General features: G+C 44.6%; 1 protein-coding gene across 1 annotated transcript in view; it reads left to right on the top strand.

The window, feature by feature from the left end:
- Positions 1–25424, top strand: part of ACOXL (acyl-CoA oxidase like) — a 371685-nt gene that overhangs the window by 266429 nt on the left and 79832 nt on the right. Inside the window, 1 exon segment of the mRNA XM_030921547.1 lies at positions 18807–18894. Within this exon segment, the coding sequence (XP_030777407.1) occupies positions 18807–18894 (88 nt within the window).

The following is a 25424-nucleotide window of genomic DNA, read 5'->3' on the forward strand; positions in this document are numbered from 1 at the left end:
CGATATTATAATGTCATAACATACTACAGACATTATACAATATGAGAATATTATGAACAACTTAATGCAAACAAGTTCAGTAACTTAGAATAAATTCCTGGAAAAATACAACTCTCAAAAGCTAACAAAAAAAAATGGGGGCCAGGCATGGTGGCTCATGCCTGTAATCCCAGCACTTTAGGAGGCCAAGGCATGTGGATTGCTTGAGGTCAGGAGTTCGAGACCAGCCTGACCAATATGGTGAAACCCCATCTCTACTAAAAATACAAAAATTAGCACGGCACCTGTAATCCCACTGCTCGGGAGGCTGAGGCAGGAGAATCACTTGAACCTCGGAGGCAGAGGTTGCAGTGAGCTAAGATCACGCCACTACACTCCAGCCTGGGTAACAGAGTGAAACCCTGTCTCAAAGAAAAAAAAAAAAGAAAAGGAAGATCTAAAAATGTTTGTTAAATGAATTTAATTTGCTTTTTATCTTTTCTTTTCTTTCTTTTCTTTTTTTTCCCATAACAGTGTTTCAGTCAAAATGAATTTAATTTGTAAAGAACACATTCCCACAAAGAAAGCTCCAAGTCTGGATGGTTTTACTGTTGAATTCTATCAAACATTTGCAGACAAAATAGTATCAGTCTTACATAAAACTCTTTCAAAAACCAGTGTAAGACTGATAACCAAAATTAATAAGTACAGTACAAAGAAAACAATGACAAACCAGTATTCTCCATGAATATAGGTGAAAATACGTAATAAAATACATCATAACAAAGTGGTGTTTATTGTAAGAATGCAGGATTGGCTTAATATTCAAAATATGTTAGTAAAATATACAATATTAACAAAGGAGAGAAAATATGATTATATTATGGGGAAAATATATTTGATGAAATCCAACATGAGCTCATGATGAAAAGTCTCAGCAAAGCAGAAATAGAAAGGAATTTCCTCAATTTTTGGAGACCATATCTACAAAAGAACGCATAAAAAAAATTACACATTTTTCTCCTAAAGACAGAACAAGGCAAGAATGTCCAGTTTACTACTTTTATTTGACATTGTATTGGAGGGCCTAGCCAGAGCAACAAGACAGGAAAAAAGAAATAGAAGACTTTACCAAACAAAACAAAACAAAACACTGCCAGAACTAATAGCTCAAAACAGGGCTACAGGATACAAACTCAATATCTAAAACAAATTTCGTTGTATATGTTATCAAACAATTGGAAAATAAAATTTAATTTACAATATCAACTAAAAACATGAGTTTCTTAGGAACACATTTAATAGTAAAACCAAAACATGCAAGATCTGTACACTAAAAGTTACCAAACACCCAAGGAGTAATTGAAACAAGCCTAAGTAACTGGAGAAGTATGCTGTGTTTGTATATGGGAAGACTCCACATTGCCATAATGTTCATCCTCCTCAAATTAGCCTGTAGATTCAGCACCATTTCAAGCAAAATCTTGGCAGAAATGTTTGTAGAAACTCGCAAGCTCATTTGACAATCACATGGAAATGTGAATGGCCCAAAATAGCCCAAACAACTTCAAAAAAATTGAAGAAATGTAGAGGGATTGTACTACCTGATTTCAAAGCTTGTGTTAATGCTTCAATAATACAGACACAGTATTGGCATCAGGATAAACAGAGATCAGTGGAACACCACAGAGTTCAGAAATTGACCCACACATATATGTTCACTTGATTTTTTGACAAAGGTATGAAGGAAATTCAACGATGAAAATAATTTTTTAATAGTGCAGGAAACATCTAGATATCTGAGTGGAAAATAAATTAACTGTGACCTTATTTTCTGCATAATACACAAAGGTTAATTTGAGATTGATTAGAGATTTAAATGTAAAAGGAAAAAACTATAAACTTCCCAAAAGAAAACATAGGGGAATATCTTTGGGAAGTTGGCATAAACTGAGACTTCTCAGAAAGACACAAAAAGTACTAATAGGTAAATTAAATCTCGATAAATTGAATCTTTTCCAAAAGTAGACGTTTTTCTTCTCTAAAAGATATCATTAAGAACATACAAAGACAAACCATAGCCTTGGAAAAATTATTTGCAATACCTGTATCTGGCAAAACACTTCTATCCAGAATATATAAAGAACACCTACAATGCAATAATGTATAGTTACAACCCAGGAAGAACTGCCCAAAAAGCTTTAAAAGATACTTCATAAAAGAATATAAAAGAATGGTTAATAAGCACATGCAACTTTGCCTAATTTTTATTAGTCATCCCAGAAATAGAAATTAAAACCACAATGAAACACCATGGCACACCCACTGAAATGATTAAACTAAAATGATTGACAACACTCCATCCTGGCTATGCTGCAAAGCAACCAAAGCTCTGATAATGGCTATCTGAAATCTAAAATGGCAATCACCGCTCTGGAAGACAGAGTGGCAGTTTCTTATAAGGTTAAAAGTACACCTATACTATGACCCAGTAATTCCCTTCCTAGATATTTGGCCACGAGAAATTAAAATATATTCTCACAAAAAGACTTGTGCAGGAATGCTCATAACAGCTTTATTAATAATATCCAAAAACCAGAAACAGGAAGCCAAACGTTCAACGTGAGAATAGATAAATAACTGTGATATATGTCATACATTGGAATACTGCTCGGCAGTAAAACTGAATAAACTATTGCCACATGCAACAACTTATGTGAATTTTAGAAATTACATTTAGTGAAAGAAGCCTGCCACAGAATAGTTAATACTGTATAATTCCATTTGTGTGCCATTCAAGGTGGGGTGAAATTAGTTTTGTTTTGTATTGTTTTAGAGACGGGATCTTACTCTGTTGCCCAAGCTGGAGTGTAGTGGTACGATCATAGATCACTTCAACCTTAACTTCCTGAGCTCAAGCAATCCTCCTGTGCCAGCCTCCGGAATAGCTAGGACTACGGGCATGTGCCACCATGCCTGGCTAATTTTTAAAATTTTTTTGTTTGAGTTAGGATCTCACTGTGTTGCCCAGGCTGGTCTCAAACTCCTGACCTCAAGCAGTCCTTCCTCCTTGGCCTCCCAAAGTGCTGGGATTACAGGTATGAGCCACTGTGCCTGACCCCAGACCAGTTGATGGTGATCTGGTGTTCACAGTCTGAGGGGAGAGGGTGGTACTGCCTGGTGGGGGAGTTCAGAGAGGATATAGGAAATGTCCTGTATCTTGATCTGGGTGATTCCATGGGCATATGCACATGTAAGGAATCCTGGAGCTTTAAACCTAAGACTTATGTGTGCTACACATCTGACTGTGTTTTCTACTTCAGTTAAAACATTTACAATTATAACTTAGACAGGTCCTCAAAGCAGTCAGACAGATTGTTTGCATTACAGGTTCTTTGTTTTTTCATGTGAAAATGGAAATTTAGAAATTCAGAACAGGCTTCAGCTGCTGAATCTTGATACACCTACTCGGGGAAGAAGCAATGGCTAATGACAACAGCTCACACTCACCATGTATCTATCCTGGGCCAGGCCCCGTGCTAGGCACTTTTCAGTGTCACATAGAAAAATGGCAGTGGGTGCCCAGGCCAGCCAGCAGTATGGAATCCAGATAGCAGGGTGACTGACAGATGGTAGGGGTGATCTATACCAGTGGCCAGGGTCACAGAAGCCTGGCAAGAGGCTAGCAATGGAGGGCTGGCCCTGAACACAGGCAGATGGGCCCTGGAGAGGCTGGAAATTCTATTCACTGAGGAGGATGGACCCCAGGAAGCAGGGGCCCAGCAAGGTGGTGAGGTAGGGCCAGTCATGGAAGTTGGGCAAATCAGCCAGCAAGATAAGGGGACAAGACAGAGCTGAGTTTCAGAAACAGGCAAATCAATGGGGACATGTGACAAGCTCTGGGCTCATGACTGAAGAGCATACAATTGAAGTGACATTTTCTAGCTTACCCTTCACCAATTGCTAGTGAGTTTGACTTGGTGTAAGTGACTGAACACCGTACTACTGTTTCTCGAAGTTCCCCCTGATTAGGGAGCAGACTTGCCCTGGGGTGAGACATTACTGGAGATGTTGCTATTCGGGTGTGCAGAAATGAGCCTGTTATTCTATTTTGCCCTGTCTGCACAAGGCCAGAGGGCAGGCCCTCATGGTGAGCTGGGATCACAGACATTTGTTGAGTTCCTGCCATAGCGAGGAGCCGTTCAGAGCCCATTGTCTTGCCACATAATCAGCAATCTTACTGCAGAACTGAGAAAAGGGACCCCATAAAGTTGTCAAACCATACGCCCTCACCATTTCTACACAAGCTCAGCAGTGGCAGCCAGCTTCCTGCCTCCAGCAGCACAGCAGGGTGGAGACATTTCTGCTACTAGAGGCCAAGTGGGGAGCAGCGGCCTTTATTGGGAGGAGGCATTTAGAACCAAGTATGCAGGTGACATGCATGTTTAGGACACAGCAGAGAAGGAAGTGCAGAGAAAGGAGAGAGGGGTGTCAGATCCATCCCTATCAACGCCTTCACCTTCTCTGGGGGCAGTGCTCACTCCAGCCTGCCTGCTTGCCAGCTTAGTGGCTTGGCGGTGGAGACCCATGGCCACTTACTGACCTAGAATCCCATGTGGCAGCTCTCGGCGACCCGCTCAGATTCCTGCCCCTCCTTCCCCTGCTTGCCAGCACCTTGGGCAGTTAGATAGTCTGGTTCTGGTTTAGTTATTGTTGTTGTTATTATTGTTGTTGTTGAATTCCTGATATTGTTTCACTCCTTACTGGCAAGTATCTCAAACCTCTCTCTCTGCAGCTTGCAAAGACATTCATAAGTTTTCTTGAAGTTCTAAAAAGTGGGCGGGTTTTAGTATTCTTAAAGGCTTAGCCAAAAATATAAGTCCCTTAGTTATAGTAAAATACATAAAAATGCTTAGTTGAAACTTCAAATGTAAAGCTAAATAAAAAATTAAGGAACAAAATGACCTGTAAACATTTTTATTTTTGCTGACTAGGTCTTTTTAAAAAAATGCTGCTTACCAGTTCTGGGGTGTGAGAATGACTTAGACACAATTCCTGTCCCTGAGGAACTCTGTCTGGGAGGGGAGGGTGGCAGGGGAAGTGCAGGGAGAGGGGATGGAGGAGGGAGCAGCGGAGAAGGAAGAGGCACGTACTGGGGGGTGGGCTTGGTGCATAGGGGCTGGGATGGCCGTGAGACTGGAACTGAGTCTGGAATGACAAATGGCAGAGCGTGCCCTGTCTTATCATCCCCAGGCAGAGAGTGGGACTGACCTTTGAGACAAGGCATAGGGATGTCAGTGAGCAACTGGCAAGTTCAGCCTGAGCGTCAAGCAGGTGTCAGTATCCCATTGGGTCACAGGCTAGAGAGGCTGGCGGACAGGGTGACTGGGTGGCGGACGGGCCCACAGTCTTGTGGGGCTGTGGACCTTCCATTTCTACCTTCCCTGCAGGGGTCATGGCCTGATCACGTGGGAGTTCTAGGGCAAGGCTTCTGCAGTCAGTGCTGAGAGAGTGACCATTTTAAGGCCATAGGAACCAAGGGCCCAGAAGAGTGAGGGTGCAGCCTGAGCTTGGGTGGTAGCAGAGAGGAGGAGGTGCTACCCAGGTAGCACCTGGGGAGGTGTTAGTGGGACTTGGGATGTTGTGATGGGGAGCGAGCTGAGGGAAGAGTCCAAGCTGGGAAGAGAGATGCCGTAGTAGAGTTGGAGACACAGGGGCCCAAGGAGCCCCAAATTGCAGTGGGGCTAGCGCTTCCCCTGCCGGTCGCTTCTTCACTGGATTTGCCCCAAACCCCTCATGGGGTGGGTTTTCTGCATACTATACCCATCACCTCCCACTCGCAGCCCTTAGAATGCCTCCTGCAGCTGCCTCATGGGCTCAGCACCAGCTGAGCTGCTGCAGAGACTAAGGAAACAAAGATCTTGAGGCCTAATTTCTTTCCCATATTAAATGTACATTTTTCTGCCTTATGTCAGCTTTAAGCAGTCACTAAGGGCAGTCAGGTTCCATAACATAGTCTTCAGCTGAACGTGAAGATCATATTATTGAAACAAGATCTTTCTAGCTGACCGTACTCCAAATGCATGCTTTGGTGCCTGTAAAATCTATTTAAGGCCTCCTGGTTTTCCCCTTTCTATTCCTCCAAACACCAGGACAGTTAAGGAGGAACTTGCAAAATGAGGAAACTGTTAAGAAAGGGAGAAAGTATCAAACATTTATTTACACATCTGTTGTTGGAAATTACCAAGATCAATTTCAGGAGAGTAGAGTTCAAATGCGTGCTATGGATCATCCAACAATCATTTTCTATTCCGAAAGGCTCGGTAATGAAAACCGGACTAAGGGAAGAAGGAGGAGAAATTGGAAAGTAATATATTCAATTATAGAAGCCCTTTGCCAAGGCCCTATTGATTTCATGTTCTGACAATTTCAGTTAAGCCTCAGCAGGGAAAAGTTTCAGAAACAGGTCAGATTAAACACATACAGTTTCCCACTCCTGGAACTCTAGTGTGTGACAAAAATGATTGAGTCTTCACTAGGCATGGACTTTGGGGGTCTGCTTATATTGCCAGACTCCAGACCAGAGCTTGGAAGACAGTGTGGGTAAAAGAAGAGGCTGCAGAGATCCTGGCAGGCCCCGTGAGTGCAGTGCAGTGAGTGGCTGACCCTCTCTGCTGAATTTGCTGTATTTCTCTGCCCTCTGAATCTACTCCGAATTCATTTTCTTTTTCTTTTCTTTCTTTTTTTTCTTTTGAGACGGAATCTCCCTATCACCCAGGCTGGAGTGCAGTGGCACAATCTTGACTCACTGCAGCTACCACCTCCCCGGTTCAAGTGATTCTCCTGCCTCAGCCTCCTGAGTAACTGGGATTACAGGCACATGCTACCATGCCCAGCTAATTTTATATTTTTAGTAGAGATGGAGTTTCACCCTGTTGGCCAGGCTGGTCACGAACTCCTGACTTTAAGTGATCCACCCGCCTTGGCCTTCCAAAGTGCTGGGATTACAGGCGTGAGCCACCGTGCCTGGCTGAATCCACTTTCTTTTCTGCTCCCGTCTGGTGCATCCATCTCTACTCTCACCACCCGTCTGTGGGAGTGGCTTCCTTCATGTGGTCATTGCCTGACCAGGTTCCCTGTGCTGTGCTGGATGCTGGGGTGGTCGCAGTCCTGCCCCGGTCAGAGCAGCGCTCACATGGCAGCATGGCAAAAGTTTCTGTGGTGGACATGCCAGCTTGGTGGGAGGAGGATGCCTGAATCACTCAGGGGATGGAGAGCTGGTGGGGGACTTCCTGATGAGGTGTCTTACGTTCTTGAAACCAGGAGGAGGTGGTTAGGTGGTGGAGGGTATTCTGGTGGAGAGAATTGCATGTACAAATATCTGAAGCAAGAGAGTGGCGTGTGCTCTGGATACGGTTCAGGATAGAGGGGAGCCGTGTGTGTGTGTGCGCGCACATGTGCATGTGCATGTGTGTATCTTTGAATGTACATTTACTGAGACCCTCCCCTGCACCAAGCACCATTGAGAAAGATGATATTTTTGCTGCTGTGAACAAGACAGTCTGGTAGGAGCCCCCTTTGTGAACAATGATGTGGGCTCTCATGCAGCTGTGCTGAACCAGCTGTGTTGGGGCCTGGGGACCAGGAGGGCCAGACAGATCGTATTCTTTGGAGCCATATTTATCTGGGTTCCAGTGTGTGACCTAGAGACAGATATTGTACAGCTCTTCTGAGACTCCTCTATAAAAGCAGAATCTCTTTCTTATACAGCATTTCAGTGCAGTGCTTGGAACATGGAATGTGCTCAGTATGTCCTGGTTGCTGGACCCATTCATAGTATTATCAATGCCATCGATCATTTTGGCATTGTGTTTTTCTAGGAATATGTGTTGTGAATTCCAGCCTTGCACCTCAGGGGCACGCCTCCCTAGACAGGGACTGTTTCACCTGCTCCACCCTGCAGAACTGCCACCTGCCACATTCTGAGCAAAGGGAGATTCTGGTGCAGAGGAGGCTGGACAGGCAAGGGTGGCAGGGGCGAAGGGTAGAGGAGTGGGCCAATGCAGGAAAACACCTTGTACTTAAACTCTGACCCAGGCTCAGCATTTCACTGGGTCTCGGAGACCGGACAAGAACCCTGCAGCTGGCCCCTGAATCCAGGATACAGTCCTGTCTGGGCATTTCTCTTTCTCCATAGGAAACAAGCTGGAAACTGTGAACATCAGGGTGCCCTCTGTATCCTTTCTCCTGTGTTTCCTTTTTCTCATATGTAGCAGAATGTTGAGGGAGATTTGTTTACCCTGCTGTCTTGGAATTCTAGCTCAGGTTCAAAGTTTAGGGCAAAGGTGCCAAGAATCCCACATTCTCATCTCAGAATCCACCAGTGAGCTGCTGGCTGCTGGGCCCAGTCCCCTTGCTGTCTGGGAGACTCTCCTTGAGGACCGCCACACCTGCCCCTCAGTACAGAAAGAGAGCATTTCAGAGCTCAGGAAGAGAGGCTGTGGGTGGAGAGGGGAGGACCCTCTTCCCAAAGTCAAGCAGAGGAAACCAAGTTTAGTAGAGAAGATATCTAAAGATGAAAGGGAGGCATCATTTGGAGTGCAAATACATGAGAGAGGAGTGGAAGTTGAGACACTTGAATTAACCCAGGAAACAAGATAGGAAGAACAACACAAGGAAAAAGAGATAGAAATACAGGAATAAAAATAAAAACGAGATCTGTTTCTGGGGAATGTAAAAAAGAAAAAAGAGAAAACTTGGAAGGACCAAAGAATACAGAAAGGCAGAAAAACACAGAAAAGTTAAAAATATAGAAGAGTAAAAGGTGCTTATGTAAGCACAGAAAAAAAGGCAGACAGAACTCATCTAGACTAGAAAGAGAGGAAAAAGTACAGAATAGAAAAAATTGTAAAGACGTAATACAGAAAGAAAAATATAGGAAGGCCGAGCGTGGTGGCTCATGCCTGTAATCCCAGCACTTTGGGAGGCCGAGGCGAGTGGATCACCTGAGGTTAGGAGTTAAAGACCAGCCTGACCAACACTGGCCAACATGGTGAAACCCTATCTCTACTGAAAAAACACAAAAATTAGCCAGGCTTGTTGGTAGGCACCTGTAATCCCAGCTACTTGGGAGGCCGAGGCTGGAGAATCGCTTGAAACCAGGAGGCAGAGGTTGCGGTGAGCCGAGAGCATTCCACTGCACTCCAGCCTAGGCGACAGAGTGAAACTCCATCTCAAAAAAAAGAAAAAGAAAAATACAGGAAGGCAGACAAATATATAAAGACCCCTCCACACACACACACACACACACACACACACATACACACACAAAGGCACACACAAGAAAGAACGTCAAACAGGAAGAGAGACGGGAAGGTAGAGATGAGGCTGAGCAGATAAGGAATGGTCCCCTCCTGACCTGGCCCAGGCGGGGGCGGGATTCCATCTGTCAGGATACCCCCAAGGCAAGCAATGGCATCTGGAGAGGCTTCTGGGGACCCCGAGGAAGGCAACCTTGTGTTCTGCCACATCAGCCAGTGCAGTCACAGAGAGGTGTGGGCAGGACCCCCAGGGGCCCCCAGACCTCCCAGCCAGGGCCAACCAGGAGGCAGGGAGGGCTGCTAGGGGCCTGCAGCAGAGGGAGGCGAGGGCAGGTACCACTGTGCTGGAGGTGACCATTCTGGAAGCCCAGGCCACAGGCGACACTTACTACAGAAAGGAAAGAGAAGAAAAGGAAGGAGGAGGAGGAAGAAAAAAGACTCTGTGGCCTGGGAAGATCTGGCTTGCGACATTTCCTGTGACTCTGCAAGGTGGTTACTGGCTAAGCAGTTCAGGGCTCACCCCAAAGAGCAGAAAGTGGGGAAGCAATCATTGTGTTGACCTCTATTTGCCTATAAAAATATTTTAATATAGCTGCATACTCCCTATCTGTTGCTGAACTCCGTATCTGATGGTCGTTACGTAAGAGGGGCAGCACCTGATGTGTGTCACAAAAGCTGACATCCAGGCTCCGAGACGTCCTTCTATCTGCCAGGCGGGAGTGCAGTTATTGATCAGCACTGGACTCTTTCCTGGTGATGCCACCTCTATGCACAGGGAGATGAGAGGGGAGAGGGGAGATTTAGGAGTAAGCACAGTCAAATAATTCTAAGGACATACAAATGGATCTGGGGCTAGGTACAAAGGGAGGAATGTTTTAAACTCTGCCGTGGACAGGAGCCTGAAGAACTCAGAAGGTGGAAGCAGAAATCATGGCGCTGAAAAGGCCTGATGCATTCTGCAGAGGATTGTGCACTCCCTCAGGTTTCTGCTTATCCTGTTTTAATCAAAAAATGGAATGTGCAGGGAGATATCTGTAGCCCGTGGAAGAGGTACTGGGCTGGAAGGCTGGCATGAGGAAGGGGCCATCTGTGAGTCCGGATGGGTGTGGGGATGTGTGGGAGAAGGGGCCCCATGGGAATTAACAGTGAGATGCAGAGCATGGTGCTGAGCCTTACATGGTCCTGGGTATGGAGCAGGACAGATGATAATTGTCAAGAGAGACATTGAGCCCCTCCGCGTGACTGGAGGGCAGAGCAGGCACAGAACACAGGGCTGGAGGAAGGCATGGGCCAGACAGGGAAATTGAAGCTGTCGCAGCTGGTGAAGCCACCACAGGGGCCTTAAAATGCTGTGCGGGGGAGAAGGCCAAGGTCACAGAAGGCTCAGCAGACCGAGGAGGGACAGTCCTAGACTGCGATGGTGGAAGGTGGGTGGCTGGGCCAAGAGAACGTGCAAGGACAATCTGAGCACTCACTCACTCGGTGAACTGCCACCTCGGGCCCAGTGTTTTGCTAGTGCTGGGCACCCTGGCCTCTTGTTGAACAGGTCAAGGAGCGACTGTGATCTCCTTTAACAATTAGGGGAGGCAGAGTGTATCAGCTAAAGTGCTTGACTGCAGTGGTTTAACTAAATAGGGGCTTACTGTTCTCCCCTAATGAGAAGACAGAGGCAGGCAGCCCAGAACTCACGCTGCGGCTCCATGACCAAGTAGGGCCGGGGCTCTTACTGTCTGTCCTCTCTGTCCCCAGGTTGTAGATTGAATTCTGTCCTTGAAAAAGAGATGTTCAAGTCCTAACCCCCAGTACCTGTGAATGTGACCCTGTTGGAAACAGGGAAATTTGCAGATGGAATCAAATTAAGACGAGGTCACATTGGACTAGGGGGGTCTTTAACCCAATATGACAGCTGTCCTTATAAGAAGAAGAGCAGAGACTCAGGGAAGAAGGCCTTCTGCTGGTGGAGGCAGCGATGGGAGTGAAGCAGCTGCAAGCCAAGGAATGTCAGAGACTGCTGGCAGCCACCAGAAGCCAGAAGAGGAAAGAAAGAGCCTTCAGAAGTGGGCACGGAACTGCTTACACCTTGATTTCAGACTTCTAGCCTCCAGAACTGCGAGAAAATACATTTCTGTTTTTAGCCACCAGGATTGTGGTAAGGAGTTACAGCAGCCCTAGGAACCAATATACCTCCATAGTACAGCCTTTAAAACTGTTCTCAAGGTCACAAGGTGGCTGAGTTCCAAGCAGGTAGGTGCAGAAAGCACAAAGAGAAAAAGGCGGTATCTTGTTATCAGGAAAGCAGTAGCTTTTACAGAGGAGCTTCCCAGTAGACAACTGCCTGTTCTCATTGGCAAGGGAGGTTACATGTCTAACCTTAGTGGCTAGGGAGTATGGGGAAATGAGCTTCTTAAAAAAAAAAAAAAAAAAAAAAAAAAAAAAAAAACTCTGTTTTTATGTATAAAAATTATATAATATAAAAATTTATAATTGTTAGATATAATTTACATGAATTAAAATTAACCAATTTTAAGTTCACAATTAGCCAGTTTTGACATGCACTTGTCATATAACCACCACTAGTATCTGGATATAGGACATTTCTGTCACCCACGAAGTTCCTTTGTGCAACTTTGCAGTCAATCCCTTCCCCCATCCCCAACTCCTGGAAACTACTTATCTTTCTTTCATTGTAAATTTGCCTTTTCTATAATTTAATAGGAATGGAATGGCATAGGTTTGTTCCTCTTTATTGTGAAGTGGTATTCCTTTGTGTAGATGTATACAATTTGTTTACCCATTAAGCAGGTGGTAGGTATATGCACTGATTCCCATATTGGCTATTATGAATAAAGCTTCTGTGAACAATTTTATATGCGACTTTATGTGGACATGTGTTTTCATTTATCTTGTGTAAATACCGAGGGGTGGAATGGCTGGGTTCTTCTGTAGGTATAGGTTTGACTTTATTAGAAATTGCCCCGCTGTTTCTAAAGTGGCTGTAACATTTTACACTCCCACCAGCAATGATGTTAGTTTCTCTGCATCCTCACCAATACTCGGTTTTGCAAGTCTTACTCATTTTAGCCATTTCAGTGGGTGGGTAGTACCTTCTCATCGTGGTCTTAATCTGCATTTCTCAGATCTTCTTCATGTGTTTATTTGCCATTCATTTTATCTTGTTTGGTGAAGTGTTTGTTCAGATGTTTTGCCCATCTGTTAAACTGGATTTTGTTTTCCTACTACTGAGCTGTAGATGTCTTTATAAGTTCTGGACAGAAATCCTTTATTATATGAGATTGCATATATTTTTGCCTAATCCATTACCTGCCTTTTCATTTTCTTAACAGTGTATTTAAATTTTGGAACAATTCAAAATTTGTGTCTTACCTCACAATATCTAAACCAAGGTCACTAAGACTTTCTGTTATGTTTTCATCTAGAAACGTTGTAGATTTAGTGTTTACATTTAGGTCTGTGATTCACTTTGGGCTAGCTTTTGTATATGGTATGAAGTAAAGGATAAGGTTCATTTATTTCTTTGTTTTTTCATGTGGATGTTCAATTGTTTTAGTGCCATTTGTTGAAAAGATTGTTTTTCCCTCATTCAATTACCGTGGTACCTTTGTGGAAAATCGGTAAACCATACATATGTGGCTCTATTTCTGAACTCTCTACTTTGTTCTATTAACTTATGTTTCTATCCTTACCCCAATACCATACTGTTGTGTTTACTATAGCTTTATAGTAAGCCTTAAAATCAGGCAGTGTGAATCCTCCAACGCTTCTTTTCTCAAAATGGTTTTGACTCTTCTAGGTCCTCTGTATTCTCTTACAAATTTTCTAATTAGCTTGTATTGTTTTACCATACACACACAAAATAAAGTCTGCTGGCATTCATTTTGATTGGCATTGGGTTGCATCTATAGATCAATATAGGGAGAAGCGACATCTTAGCGATACCGAGTTCTCTGACCTGTGAACACAATGTATAGTTCTCCTTTTTTTAAGTCGTCTTCTAAATTTTCATTCTGCGAGGTTTTTTTAGTTTTCATGTATAGATCTTGCATTTTATAAAATGTATTCTTGGTCAGGCGCGGTGGCTCACGCCTGTAATCCCAGCACTTTGGGAGGCCGAGGCAGGCGGATCACGAAGTCAGGAGATTGAGACCATCCTGGCTAACACGGTGAAACCCCGTCTCTACTAAAAATACAAAAAATCAGCCGGGCGTGGTGGCGGGCGCCTGTAGTCCCAGCTACTTGGGAGGCTGAGGCAGGAGAATGGCATGAACCCAGGAGGTGGAGCTTGCAGTGAGCCAAGATCGTGCCACTGCACTCAAGCCTGGGCAACAAAGCGAGACTCCATCTCAAAAAAAAAAAAGTATTCTTAAGGATTTCAGATTTTGATGCTATTGTAAATGGCATTTTTATTTTGAGTTCCAGTTCATTGCTAGAATACAGAAATACAATTGATCTTTGTATATCAATCTTATACTTTGTGCCTTTCTTTAACTCAGTAGTTCCAGTAGCTTTGTTGCCAGAAGATGGGTCTTGATCCAAATCCTAAAAGGGGGTTCTTGGATCATGTGCAGGAAGGAATTCAAGGCAAGTCACAGTGCAGTGAGAAGAGGTCATTTATTGAAAACTACTCAGTTACAGAGTAGGGCATCCTCAGAAAGCAAGAGGAGGAATGTGCTGTCTTTGTTTTTTGTCGTTGTTGTTTGGTTTTTCTTTTTGTCTTTTTGAGATAAGGTCTCCCTCTGTTGCCCAGGCTGGAGTGCAGTGATACAATCATGGCTCACTGCACCTTGACCCTCCCAGGCTCAGGTGATACTTCACTTCAGCCTCCCAAGTAGCTGAGACTACAGGCACCCACCACCACGCCCAGCTAATTTTTGTATTTTTTGTAGAAATGGGGTTTCACCATGTTGCCCAGACTGGTCTCGAACTCCCGGGCTCAAGTGATCCACCCACCTTAGCCTCTAAAGTGCTGGGATTACAGGTGTGAGCCACCATGCCTGTGCCATCTTTGTTTTAAAACCTTCTTATATAGGGGTCTTACCTTTGTAAAGGTTAAGCTAAGCTCTGTCTATGTGTGGGTGGGCTGACAGCATGGCAAAATTTATTATTCTGTTGATTTAAAGAAAATTATTCTTTTATTTTTATATGTATGTATGTATGTATGTATGTATGTATGTATGTATTTATTTATTTATTTATTTTTTTGAGACGGAGTCTCACTTGGTCACCCAGGCTAGATTGCAGTGGCATGATCTTGGCTCACTGCAACCTCCACCTCCCGGATTCAAGCGTTTCTTCTGCCTCAGCCTCCCGGGTAGCTGGGACTATAGGCACGCGCCACCACGCCCAGCTAATTTTTGTATTTTTGGTAGAGACAGTGTTTCACCATATTGGCCAGTTTGGTCTCGAACTCCTGACCTCATGATCCGCCCGCCTCAGCCTCCCAAAGGGCTGGGATTACAGGCGTGAGTCACCGCACTTGGCCCCTTGCTTTTTTTAGTGAATAAATACATCAAAGCATAAATATAATTATCTTAAAATAATATATTGTTATGGGTATTGGGACATCTGGACTTTCCATTATTGTAAGATTATGTTTTTTCAGGTACATTTAAGCTGTTTTCTCAACTGTAAACATCTTATGACCATGGTTCGTGACTGGCAAGTAATGTACCTCGCTAGTTTTAAGATGGAGTCAATTTTAAAATGATGTCACCTTGGTTCTCCTGTGCTCCTATTTCTCTAACAGCTTTATTATATATTTCTTAGTCTGGACACAGTGGCTCACACCTGTAATCCCAGCAACTTTGGGAGGCCAAGGCTGGCAGATCACTTGAGCCCAGGAGTTTGAGACCAGCTCCAGCAACACAGCAAGACCCTGTCTCTACTGAAAATTCAGAACAGTTAGCCATGCACGGTGTTGTGCACCTGTAGTCCCAGCTACTTGGGAGGCTGAGGTTGGGAGGATTGCTTGAGCCTAGGAGGTCAAGGCTGCAGTGAGCCATGATCGTGCCACTGAGGTCAAGTCTGGGTGACAGGAGTGAGACCCTGTCTCAAAAATAAACAAACAAAAAAATAAATAAATATTCCTTAAGATTTTTCTACATAGACAATCGTGTCTTTTTGAGTGGAGTCAGTTTTACTTACTCCTTTTTGTTAGTTTTGGAGTTTTTTTTTGAGACAGGGTCTCACGGTGTCGCCCAGGCTAGAGTGCAATGGCATGATCATGGCTCAGTATACCCAGGCTCAAGCAATCCTCCCACCTCAGCCCTCTGAGTTCCTCGGCCTCCCAAAGTGCTGGGTTTACAGGTTTAAGCCACCGTGCCTGGCCTACTTATTCATTTTTAATCTCTGCCTTTAATTTCCTTTTCTTGCCTTATTGCCCTGGCTAGAATCTCCATTTTGGTGTTGAAAAGAAGTGCTGATAACAGACATCCTCATCATCTTCTTGAACTTAGGGGGAAAGCACTCAGCCCTTTACCTTTAAGTATGATGTTAGTTGACATTTTTTGTAGATCCTCAGCAGGAAAGTATTTTTTTAATTGGCTATATTGCTGCCCAAATCTATTTGAGGGTTTTCAAGAAAAGAAAGGCGAATGGATATGGGGAAGGTAATTCTTTATGCTTTCAGCTCTGTGTTTTAGCCGTGTGATGCTCTATCAGGAAATAGGCATATCTTTTCATTTGAAGATTTAAGTATGGGATGTTTTTGATATTAAATGTGACCATGTGTGACCATATTTATCTTTATAAACAGCATGCTTGGGAGGGGCAGGCTTTGCCAGGGAACTAACTCACTCTCAGTCCATTGGGAGGCAGTGTAGCCCGTGGTTAGGGACGTGGGCCCAGAGGCCTGGGCACCCTTTTCCAACTCAGTTCTGCAATCTTGTCCAAGTTACTGAACATTTCTGTGTTGCAATTTCCTACCTGCAAAATGAAGATCTTCATAAAATCTACTTCCAGGACTTCTGAAGACTTAATGAGCAAATACAATTAAGTGCTTAAAACAGAGCCTGTTTTCTGGTGCATTTTTAAGAAGGACTTAGTTGGCATAAGGCTGTATTTACACACAGGTTTTCAGTAGCAGGTTTATTGCCTGGAGCAAAGAACAGCCATATCATTTTTTAAATCCTCTCCTGGAACCTCGTATTAAGGTTTTTTTTTAAGATGAGAGGGTTGATTTCTGTTGTTTCACAATATTGTTTGTGCAATACATATCTTTTAAAATCTTGTGCATTGCATAGGCAATTAGAGGGTTATAATGGTTGCCCGCAATACTCTCGAAGTTAATGCTGTCTCTGCACTTGGAGGCCGAGCCGGAATTGGACCTTCTGATGTGTTCATTTTGACCACTTGACAGCAGAATGGTGTGTAGAGCCTACGCTGCTCCTGGGTCAGCCCATCTGGGCATGAGGATCACTGTGAAGTCCCCAGTTGGCTTCAGACTCTGATTTCCTACCAATAAACTCTAATTAAAGGGGACAGAGGCGTCTCAGTCAGTTGCTTTCCTATTCTAGGAAGGCTGCCTTTCCGTCAGCATGCCCCAAGACCTGGGTGCTCTTCTTCCTGCCTGGGGCAGGTCTGGAGGCGGGGCCAGGGAGCCTCTTGCCAGCAGGGGTGAGGTTACACTGAGCCTGCTCCAGTGTCCTGCAGCAGCACCCAGATATTGACTTATCAGGAAGATCACTTAGGAGCTGGCTGGCAGGCCTTCAAGGGTCCTTTCCTCTTCACTTGAACTTTTTTTTTTTTTTTCCTGTTTCCTCATACTCGTTGAGGGGCGCAGTCATAGCCTGCTTTGCACAGGACTTTCTACAAAAGTTTCCCACCTGAAGTCCCTTCTTCAGGCAGGGGTCTACATTGCACAGCCAGTTAGTTGTCTGTCCCTGGTTTTCTTTTGATCAGACCAGTGAAAAACTTACTCTACACATTGAGTTAAAAAAAAAAAAATTAAAAAGTGCCCTTGATTCTATTTGGACACATGTGCACAGTGTTTTATTCTTCTCTGCCTCCCATGCAATGGTGGGGGATAGTCAGTGCATGATTAGGAGGTTAAACCGTATTAACCAGGATATCCTGGTGTTATCCTTTACAGTGGGATAGGTAGAGCTTCAGCGTCTCCTTCCAGAACTTCCAGGAGTGTCTGGCCAGCTCTTGTCCTCCCCCTGCCAAGATGTTCTGCAGGCTGTTCCCTGAGAGTTGCATGCATCTGCCACACCCTTTCAGTTGTAATTGTGACACCAGCGCAGAGAGATATTGATTCAGGTAGCAAAGCAGACATTATCCTTTCCCTTGATTGTCATGTGATGCCCCAGTTAGGTGTGGATCCCGAGGCACCCATGTCATTGTCCTCCAAACCGTGCCTGCAGCCCCAGGTGATGTTGCTAAATTATACATGGGTAGAGGCTTTCAGCAGCGCTGTTTTTCCACCAGTGCACAAAGCACTGTGTTTGTTACAGGAGGGATTTTACATGTGGATCTCCAGGCCCTGCAGAAACCACAGAGCTACAGGGAAACAGGTAACTATTTAACTGAGAGGGCACATCAGGGTGTGAGTTTAATACAAATGAGAAGCAGATACATTGAGTGTAACTTTCTATTTGAGTTATTTCCTTGAACACACACACATACAAAATGCTAAAAGTTTAAATATTAAACCCATGTGGTTTTTGAAACAAAGAAAGTCAAGAAGGAACAAAGAAAAGTTTTATGGGCCACATTTAACTCTCCTCTCTGGTCAGATAAGAATCTGAGACCTTCAGCTCCTCCTAAATGACGGTAATTACTGGTTTTGTGATTCAGTATCTTTCTGTTCTCTGTGCCTTCTTCATTCTTATTTTACTCTAGTTATATTAATACGTCCTCGCTTCCCTCCAACTAAAACACAAAGCAAAGAAAAAAAGACTCCCTTCATTAGAGTGATTGAAAGACCATCTTGCACACAGTAGATGCAGAAAAGCTATTTGTCAGATGCATAAATGACATCCTCATCACTGTGAATCCTATCTCCATGGTTATGTTAATTCCTCACATTATGAAACATGGCAGCTACCCGGTGCCAATTCTTGAGACATAACATGTTTGAGAAACACTTTGGAAACAAATGGAAGCTCCTGACTGCAAGGGAAGGAAGGAGGGAAGGTGGGCTGGTTATGTTGAGGATTAGATTCAAGTGGTTTGTTCTGGTATTTTGAATTCTTCAGGCAGTAAATGACCCAATCAGAACAGCCTCTCTTGATCTGTGCCTGCGTTGTCTGTGACCTCCATTAGTATAAATTAATATAAGCATGGAAATGGGACTTCTCTACATGTATGATATTTATTCATCTAACGAGCAGTTTTTGCAGGTCACAGAGGCCAGCCTACAGAAGGTTCTGCACCATGTCCATGCTCAATGTTGTACTGAAAATTTGGATGTTTGCCATCTGTCTTGCTACTAAGTTAGGCTCTCTCACAATATCCTCAATGGTGATTTTTCTTCTGTCGATTGGACAGGTAAAGACCAAGAAGGAGGATTTTTTCCATGCCTGCAACTCGTGTCTGCACCACATGGCTTCTCTGTCCCTGGCACACACTCACCGAGGTCAGTTGGCTCCTGTTGAATATTTGTAATTGAGTGACTCAGGGGTCTACGGGTCCCTGGAGACACAGCTCTGCAGGGAAAGGCAGTCCATATGTTGAATTTAGAACCCCAAATGACTTACAGAGACTTGAAGCTTGTAGTAAATCAACTCCCAACTTACTAGGAACACTGACCATATGACACCCACAAAGCCTGACGCTAAACCAGTGAGGAACAGCTCACTTAACACAACCTGACAATCACACACAGCACTTGACAGGAGCCAGTTGGCAAAACGCCTGCCCCTCAGAAGTGGCCCTCTGCCCGGCCATGATCTCATTCCTAAATGGGAGGGTGTGCACACAGATAAAGTGAGGGTGTCTTAACAGGGGTCCTGCCTGAGGAATTTTAAGTACCAGACTTACTTAAACCTAATCATCAAATTAGCAAGAAACTGGGTCAACCTTCTAAAGCAGTGGTTCTCAACCAGGGGCAATTTTGCAATGTTTGGATGTTTGGCAATGTTTGGAGACATTTTTGGTCGTCACACTGAGAGGGGTAGTGCCCCTGGTGCACAGTGGGTGGAGGCCAGGGATGCTGCTAACCATGCTACAGGGCACAGACCACTCCCCTGTAACCAAGAATTATCTAGCCCCAAATGACAGTAATGCTGAGGCTGAGAAACTTAAATATTCATTTTGGCTTCAGTAGACCAAAGTAGCAAAATAAAATAAAACACTGAACACCAAGTGAGATCCATGACAGCTTATCATTGAAATTATTGTTTAACTTCAACAACCATCATTTTGTTTATCATCATGTCCTGACTCTGTGGGAAGAAAGTGTTAAAAGAGAAAGGCCAGTCATTCACTGAGTTGGTAGCTTTATGGGATTTTTCATCACACTGGGTTGCTGCTGGCCCTGGGAGGGCTGGGTTTGGTCACACCACAGCTTGCATCTGGGGCACCATCTCACGGGGTAGAGATGGGGACTTCTCGGTGGGATCAGGCCAGGTGTTATGGCCAGGAACCTAGGAATGTGCCTGAATCCAACACAAACTCCCAGCCTGACCATCCTCCGTCCTCCCTAACTGGGCAGTTCCAAAAGAGCAAAGTGCATGTGATTCAGTGCCATATGACTGTACCTGCAGGAATGTGTGGGAGCCGCCCTAGGAGCTCTGATGAGAGCTGAACTGGAGTGAGTGCTTTAGGCTCAGACTGAGCCCAGCTTCTTCCTTCCTTCTAAAGACCAGCTCTTGGGACCTTGCACCTTTGGGTGAGCCTCCTAACACAGGGCTCCACAGTAAGTGTGCCAAGAGTACAGGTTTCTCATGGGATGGGAAGCAGGGGCCCCATGGGAACACCTCCCCAGAGACTGGTCTCCACACAGTGACCACACTCTGAAATGACCATGACCACATTAGCCTTCCTGATTCTGACTGAGTTCCACTTTGCTTCCTGGGACATGGAGGAGGAGCAAGGAGAGCAACCAGGAGCATCAGGGGCTATGGGTCATGAAAGCACAGGATTGGGTCCCCTCATTTGCAGACTCGAAATTGTTAATTTATTGCCCACCCACAGTATATAAGGCTCAGAGAAACTGACTTATCTTAATTGAACTCAAAAATGAGTAATATTTAAATCTGAATGCCAGTTTATTCATCAGAAATAAAATCCAACCACCAAGTCATCAGTACATGCCCCATCTGTTCTACAAGCATATCTTCAGATAGAATTCAGTTATAATTAGGAGGTTGCAGCAGGTCACACTATCAGGACAGCTCGTGCCCTCAGGCCTGGCTGGAGATCTGAGTGTCCCCTGTGACCTACTTCAGACCCTGGAGCCCACAGAGTGTCTACTTCCCTGGACTATCTTGGTACACTCAGCATCAGCCTCATTCCTTTAAGAAATTCATGTAAACTACCCTTCTTCTGTTGGTGGGTTATTTCTTCAGATTTGTTGATCAGGCTGAAGCATGTCTGGGGTATGAAACAGCACTCGAGACACCCTGATTGAAGGTGCGTGTGTCTTGGGCCTTCTCATTCACTGTATGTAGACTTGTACTGGCTTCAGACTCAGGGGTGGTGTGGCCCTGGCTCCTCCCTCTGGGCCCCTACATACTGACCACAGATATTGCCCTTCCTGGGACATGAGGATGGACTATATGGACTCCAGGTGAAAAACTTCTAAACATTCAGAGATTTGATTAAGTTTGAAAAGGGAGGGGGAAGTCAAAGAATCACTGCACAATTAGCTTCACCTTAGAAACACAGTGGTTGAGGCTCGGGCTGCACAGCACGCTTGCTGAGGGCACAGTGGAGCTTAGTGTGGACTGAGGATGGGGGCTCTGGAGTCAGGTCACCAGGTTCAGACCCTGGCTTTACCTCTACCAGCTGTGTGACTGTGAGTGAGTTACCCTCTCTCAGCTTCAGTTTCTTCCTCATTTATAAAATGTAGAGAGCATGATATTTATCTCATGGGGCTGTTGGAAGGATTAAATGAGACAATGCTCCAAAGCTCTTACCTTTGCATCTGGCTCATTGTTAATGTTTAATAAAAGCTTTTCATTACCGCTAATCACTACCTTATGAAAACCTTAGTTCTTATAACCAAAGTAGACATTTCGACCTTGTTCCTTAAAGGGAAGAAAAAGAGGAAAATGAAACAGGTTAAGTCTGAGTGTATGAGTTCTTCACACCAGGAGAAAATATCAAGGATTTGATGATGGCACAGTACAAAATAAATCCAAATCAACTCTGAACCTTGTATTGGTTCATAACCACAGTAGCACAAGTGATAATTTTCAGAAATTGGCTTCAGGTTCAATGTCAGACACAGAGGACTTGGAAGTATAAAGAAAGTAATGGAAGAAAAATTGTTAAGAATTAGTTCAGTGACAGCCTTTAGAAAGCCCAGGAATGTTTTGAAATAGAGAAATCCATCTGTAATGAGGAGGTCTGTACAGATACAGAACGGGTCCTAAAGATAAGGATACTAACATCCTTAACACTATAACACAATAACACTAGCCAGTAAAATTTCACCAGCATGTCATTACATTCCAATAGCATGTTACCCTCTGGCAGAGGCCTCCAGGGGATAGGAGAAGAAGTAGAAGGAGCCCATCTGTCTTCAGTGACCAGACCCAGATGTTGCCTTTGGAGCCTTTCAAAAGAAGAATGCATAAGAAGGAAGAGAAGGATCAGTCTGTTAAAGCACAGTCTTTTTTTTTTTTTTTTTTTTTTTTTGAGACGGAGTCTCGCTCTGTCGCCCAGGCTGGAGTGCAGTGGTACTATCTCTGCTCCCTACCCTGGGGACTACAGGCACCTGCCACCATGCCTGGCTAATTTTTTGTATTTTAGTAGAGACGGGGTTTCACCACGTTAGCCAGGATGGTCCCAATCTCCTGACCTCGTGATCTGCCCACCTTGGCCTCCCAAAGTGCTGGGATTATAGGCGTAAGCCACCGTCCCCAGCCTAAAGCACAGTCTTAATGTCACCCCAGATGACAGTGAACTCAGAATTTAGCCATTTTTATTAGGAACAAATGGAAAAAAGCCTTCTGGCATCTGTCTCCGTTTGTCACCTGAAGACTAGGGAAAACCATGTTTGAAATAAAAATGTTAAGCAGTCTCTAGTGGTTTCTGCAGTGGGATGTAACTGTTACAATGGTAAATCGTTATATTTCCGTGATACACATTTTTATCTTGCCCTAGAAAGTGCAGTTCTGAAGCTGGGTGCTGTCTGAACCCCTAAGCGTGTACCAATTCCTAAACAAAAAAGGAGAAAGGAGGCACTTTTATTAAACAAATTACATCCACCACTTTTCAGCTCTGTGCAGAATTGTCTCTTGCTTTTCTCATTCTCGAAGCTTGTGAGTACTTCTCATTATGCAGCAGGAAGTCCTCTTTCTGGTTCTTAATAAAGTGACTAATAATTTAGAATGTTCACATTAAGAGCAGGTTGTAATTATGATTAGAATATATAATAATGCAGATTTCTGCCTATTGGGGATTAATTTCCGACTCCTCTCAAGGATGTATTTGTTTTGAAACAAGACTTTCTTTGTTAATAAAAACATGATCGCATGTATTATTAAAGCATTATTTCTGCATTTTATCCATTAGTGCTTGTTCCAGTATGCTCCCTGGGACCAGCATTTTCCTCTCAGTTGTTAATGGGACTATTCTTTATATATACTACATTCACCTTGATTTAGCTTTAGCTTTGGCATTCATCTTCTAGGAAATTATGGGAATATCCCTACCACCTCCTCAAATGTGCATTACATTATACAAGCTCAGATAAACAAACTGCCACAACATCAACCAGTAGTCCTGTGTGAAGCCCCTTTTCCCTCAACTAAACCCAGATCATGAAGGACAAACCGGACTTGGGGTAGAACCAGAAGTTGCAAGACAACACTTCTCATTCTTTGACTGTTGGGTTTCTGCAGTGTTTTTCTGTTACTACTGGAGGTGGAGGCCTGGAGGGGAGGGGAAGAGTGGGAGGACCAGAGGTGCTAGTTGGCTGTGACACCTGTGTGTCTTCCTCTCCCCCAGCACCCATCTGCTGGTGTGTCTAGCTTTAGAGAAGTCTCATGTGGCCTCACACAAGTGGCCTGAGGGAGGGTGGGAGGAAGCCCTGGGTGCCACTGCCCCTGCTTCTGGCCCGTCTTTGTCTAGCACGTGTTAAATGTGTGGGCAGTGGAAACCAGTGAGAAGGTCTGTTGCGCCAAGAATAGGCAGATGGAATTCACTGCCAAATCCCAGTAGGCCCAGCATCTTGGAGGCCCCAATATTGGGGAAGATAAGGAATGTCCCCTGGCTTCATTTTCTCTACTTCAATCACACAGCTGAATCCTAGGCCTATGAGCAGTGCCTGTGGGAAAAAGGTGAACTTGGGAATTGAGGGTCACCATTTCACAGAGTGTGTGATGGCCAGGAGCAGCCTGGGGAGTCGAGGGAGTCCAGGGACACTGGGTCTCTGATGTTTGAGGTCTGGAAATCCAGGAGTTGGCAGGATATGGAGGGACACGAAAGTGAGAACTCACCTTCTGACTGTTCTCACACACAATATTGCTTTGAGGGAGAGCGACAAAGGTGGCGGCCAATTGGAAGTCGGAGGGAGGCGCCTGGTGAAACGGAGACCAGCAGAAGTAGGAGCATGGAGGTCCCTTGTGCTAACATCAAGGAGGGCTCTTAGACAAAAAAGATGAGAAAGAAATATGACTGGATGGAGGCGTTGTAGTGTGTAAAAATCTAGCAGAGCATGCCACTTTGCCACAGTGGATTTTAATTTCATGGCGCATTGGCCTAGAGACATGGGAAGAGAAGGTTTAAGAACACAGCCTGCCCACCGTGATGGCAGCTCTGTGAAAAGCTCTCCTGTGACATCCTGCAGGTTGTGCCCATAGGTCTTCATGCTGGAGTTCCCTCCCCGAGCTTCTCCATCTCCCCAAGCCATGTAGTTAAACTTCAGGTTTGGGTCAGCTGGGCCCTAAGAAGACCCCAAATGCTGTTTTCTGAAGAAGTGCTGTCACACCCCTGAACTTGGGAGCTTGTTCCTGAAGAAAGCTGTCTTTAGAGACTTTACTGACTCACTCTCCTTTGAAGGAAGTGAGAAATTCTGAGGTGGTTTTTTATCACCAGTGACCTGAGGACTCTGTTGCACTGGGGAGAGGGGGAAGAAAGGCAAAAGCAAAGTCTGACACCTAACGATGTATGTTTTATGGAGGACTCTCAAGAACAGAAGTTAGTGACTGTACTTGACCTGGATGCTAATGAAATGCCACCCTTTGAGCCCAGTCTAATGGCCAACACACAGCCAACTGTGTAATGATTATAGCTGTCACAGCCACCTCCATCTATAGAGAATTTTCTCTTTGCCAAAGACTCGCCAGATGCTTGGCCCTTGTAATTTGTTTAATTTCCACAACAACCTTGCAAAGCCCACTGAGGAAACTGAGGCTCGGAGGGGTGAACAACTGCCTGGGGTCACACGCTAGTAAGCTGTGGCTTTATAACTTTGCCCCGGGGCCAGCTAACCCTACAGCTTTCCCCAGACAGGCAGTGGAGCTCCTCAACCCCATCCACTGCACTCCCTGAAGGGTTTCCTTCCCACAGATGAATCCCAGAGAATGGGAGTTCTGGTGTTCTTGAGTTTTTGGAAGTATTTCTTTGTGTATTTATTTATAGTAAAGTTAGCATGTACTGCTTCCTATTACTCTTACTGGGTTTGCCTCTGAACAGTTTTTCTTGTTTTTGTTTGTTTGTTTGTTTTTCTATTTCACAGAGTTTCTGTGAAGATTAAATGAAATAACATGGGTGGAAGCCCTAGGGCCATATAGGGCAAAGGGAGCCAACATTCAGTGAGGGCTCAGCCTATCAGGCCCTGTGCAAAATATTAGGGACAGAGCAACTCTAATCCCCCACTAGGCAGTGAGGAAGGAACCACTGCCTTCTCAACTTTCCTCTGAGGAAACTGAGGCACAGAGAGGTTAATAAGTTTTCCAAGGTCACATAGTTCAAAGAGGCAGAAGGAAGAGTCAA

Source organism: Rhinopithecus roxellana, chromosome 17, assembly GCF_007565055.1.
Source record: "Rhinopithecus roxellana isolate Shanxi Qingling chromosome 17, ASM756505v1, whole genome shotgun sequence".
NCBI classification, from domain to species: domain Eukaryota; kingdom Metazoa; phylum Chordata; class Mammalia; order Primates; family Cercopithecidae; genus Rhinopithecus; species Rhinopithecus roxellana.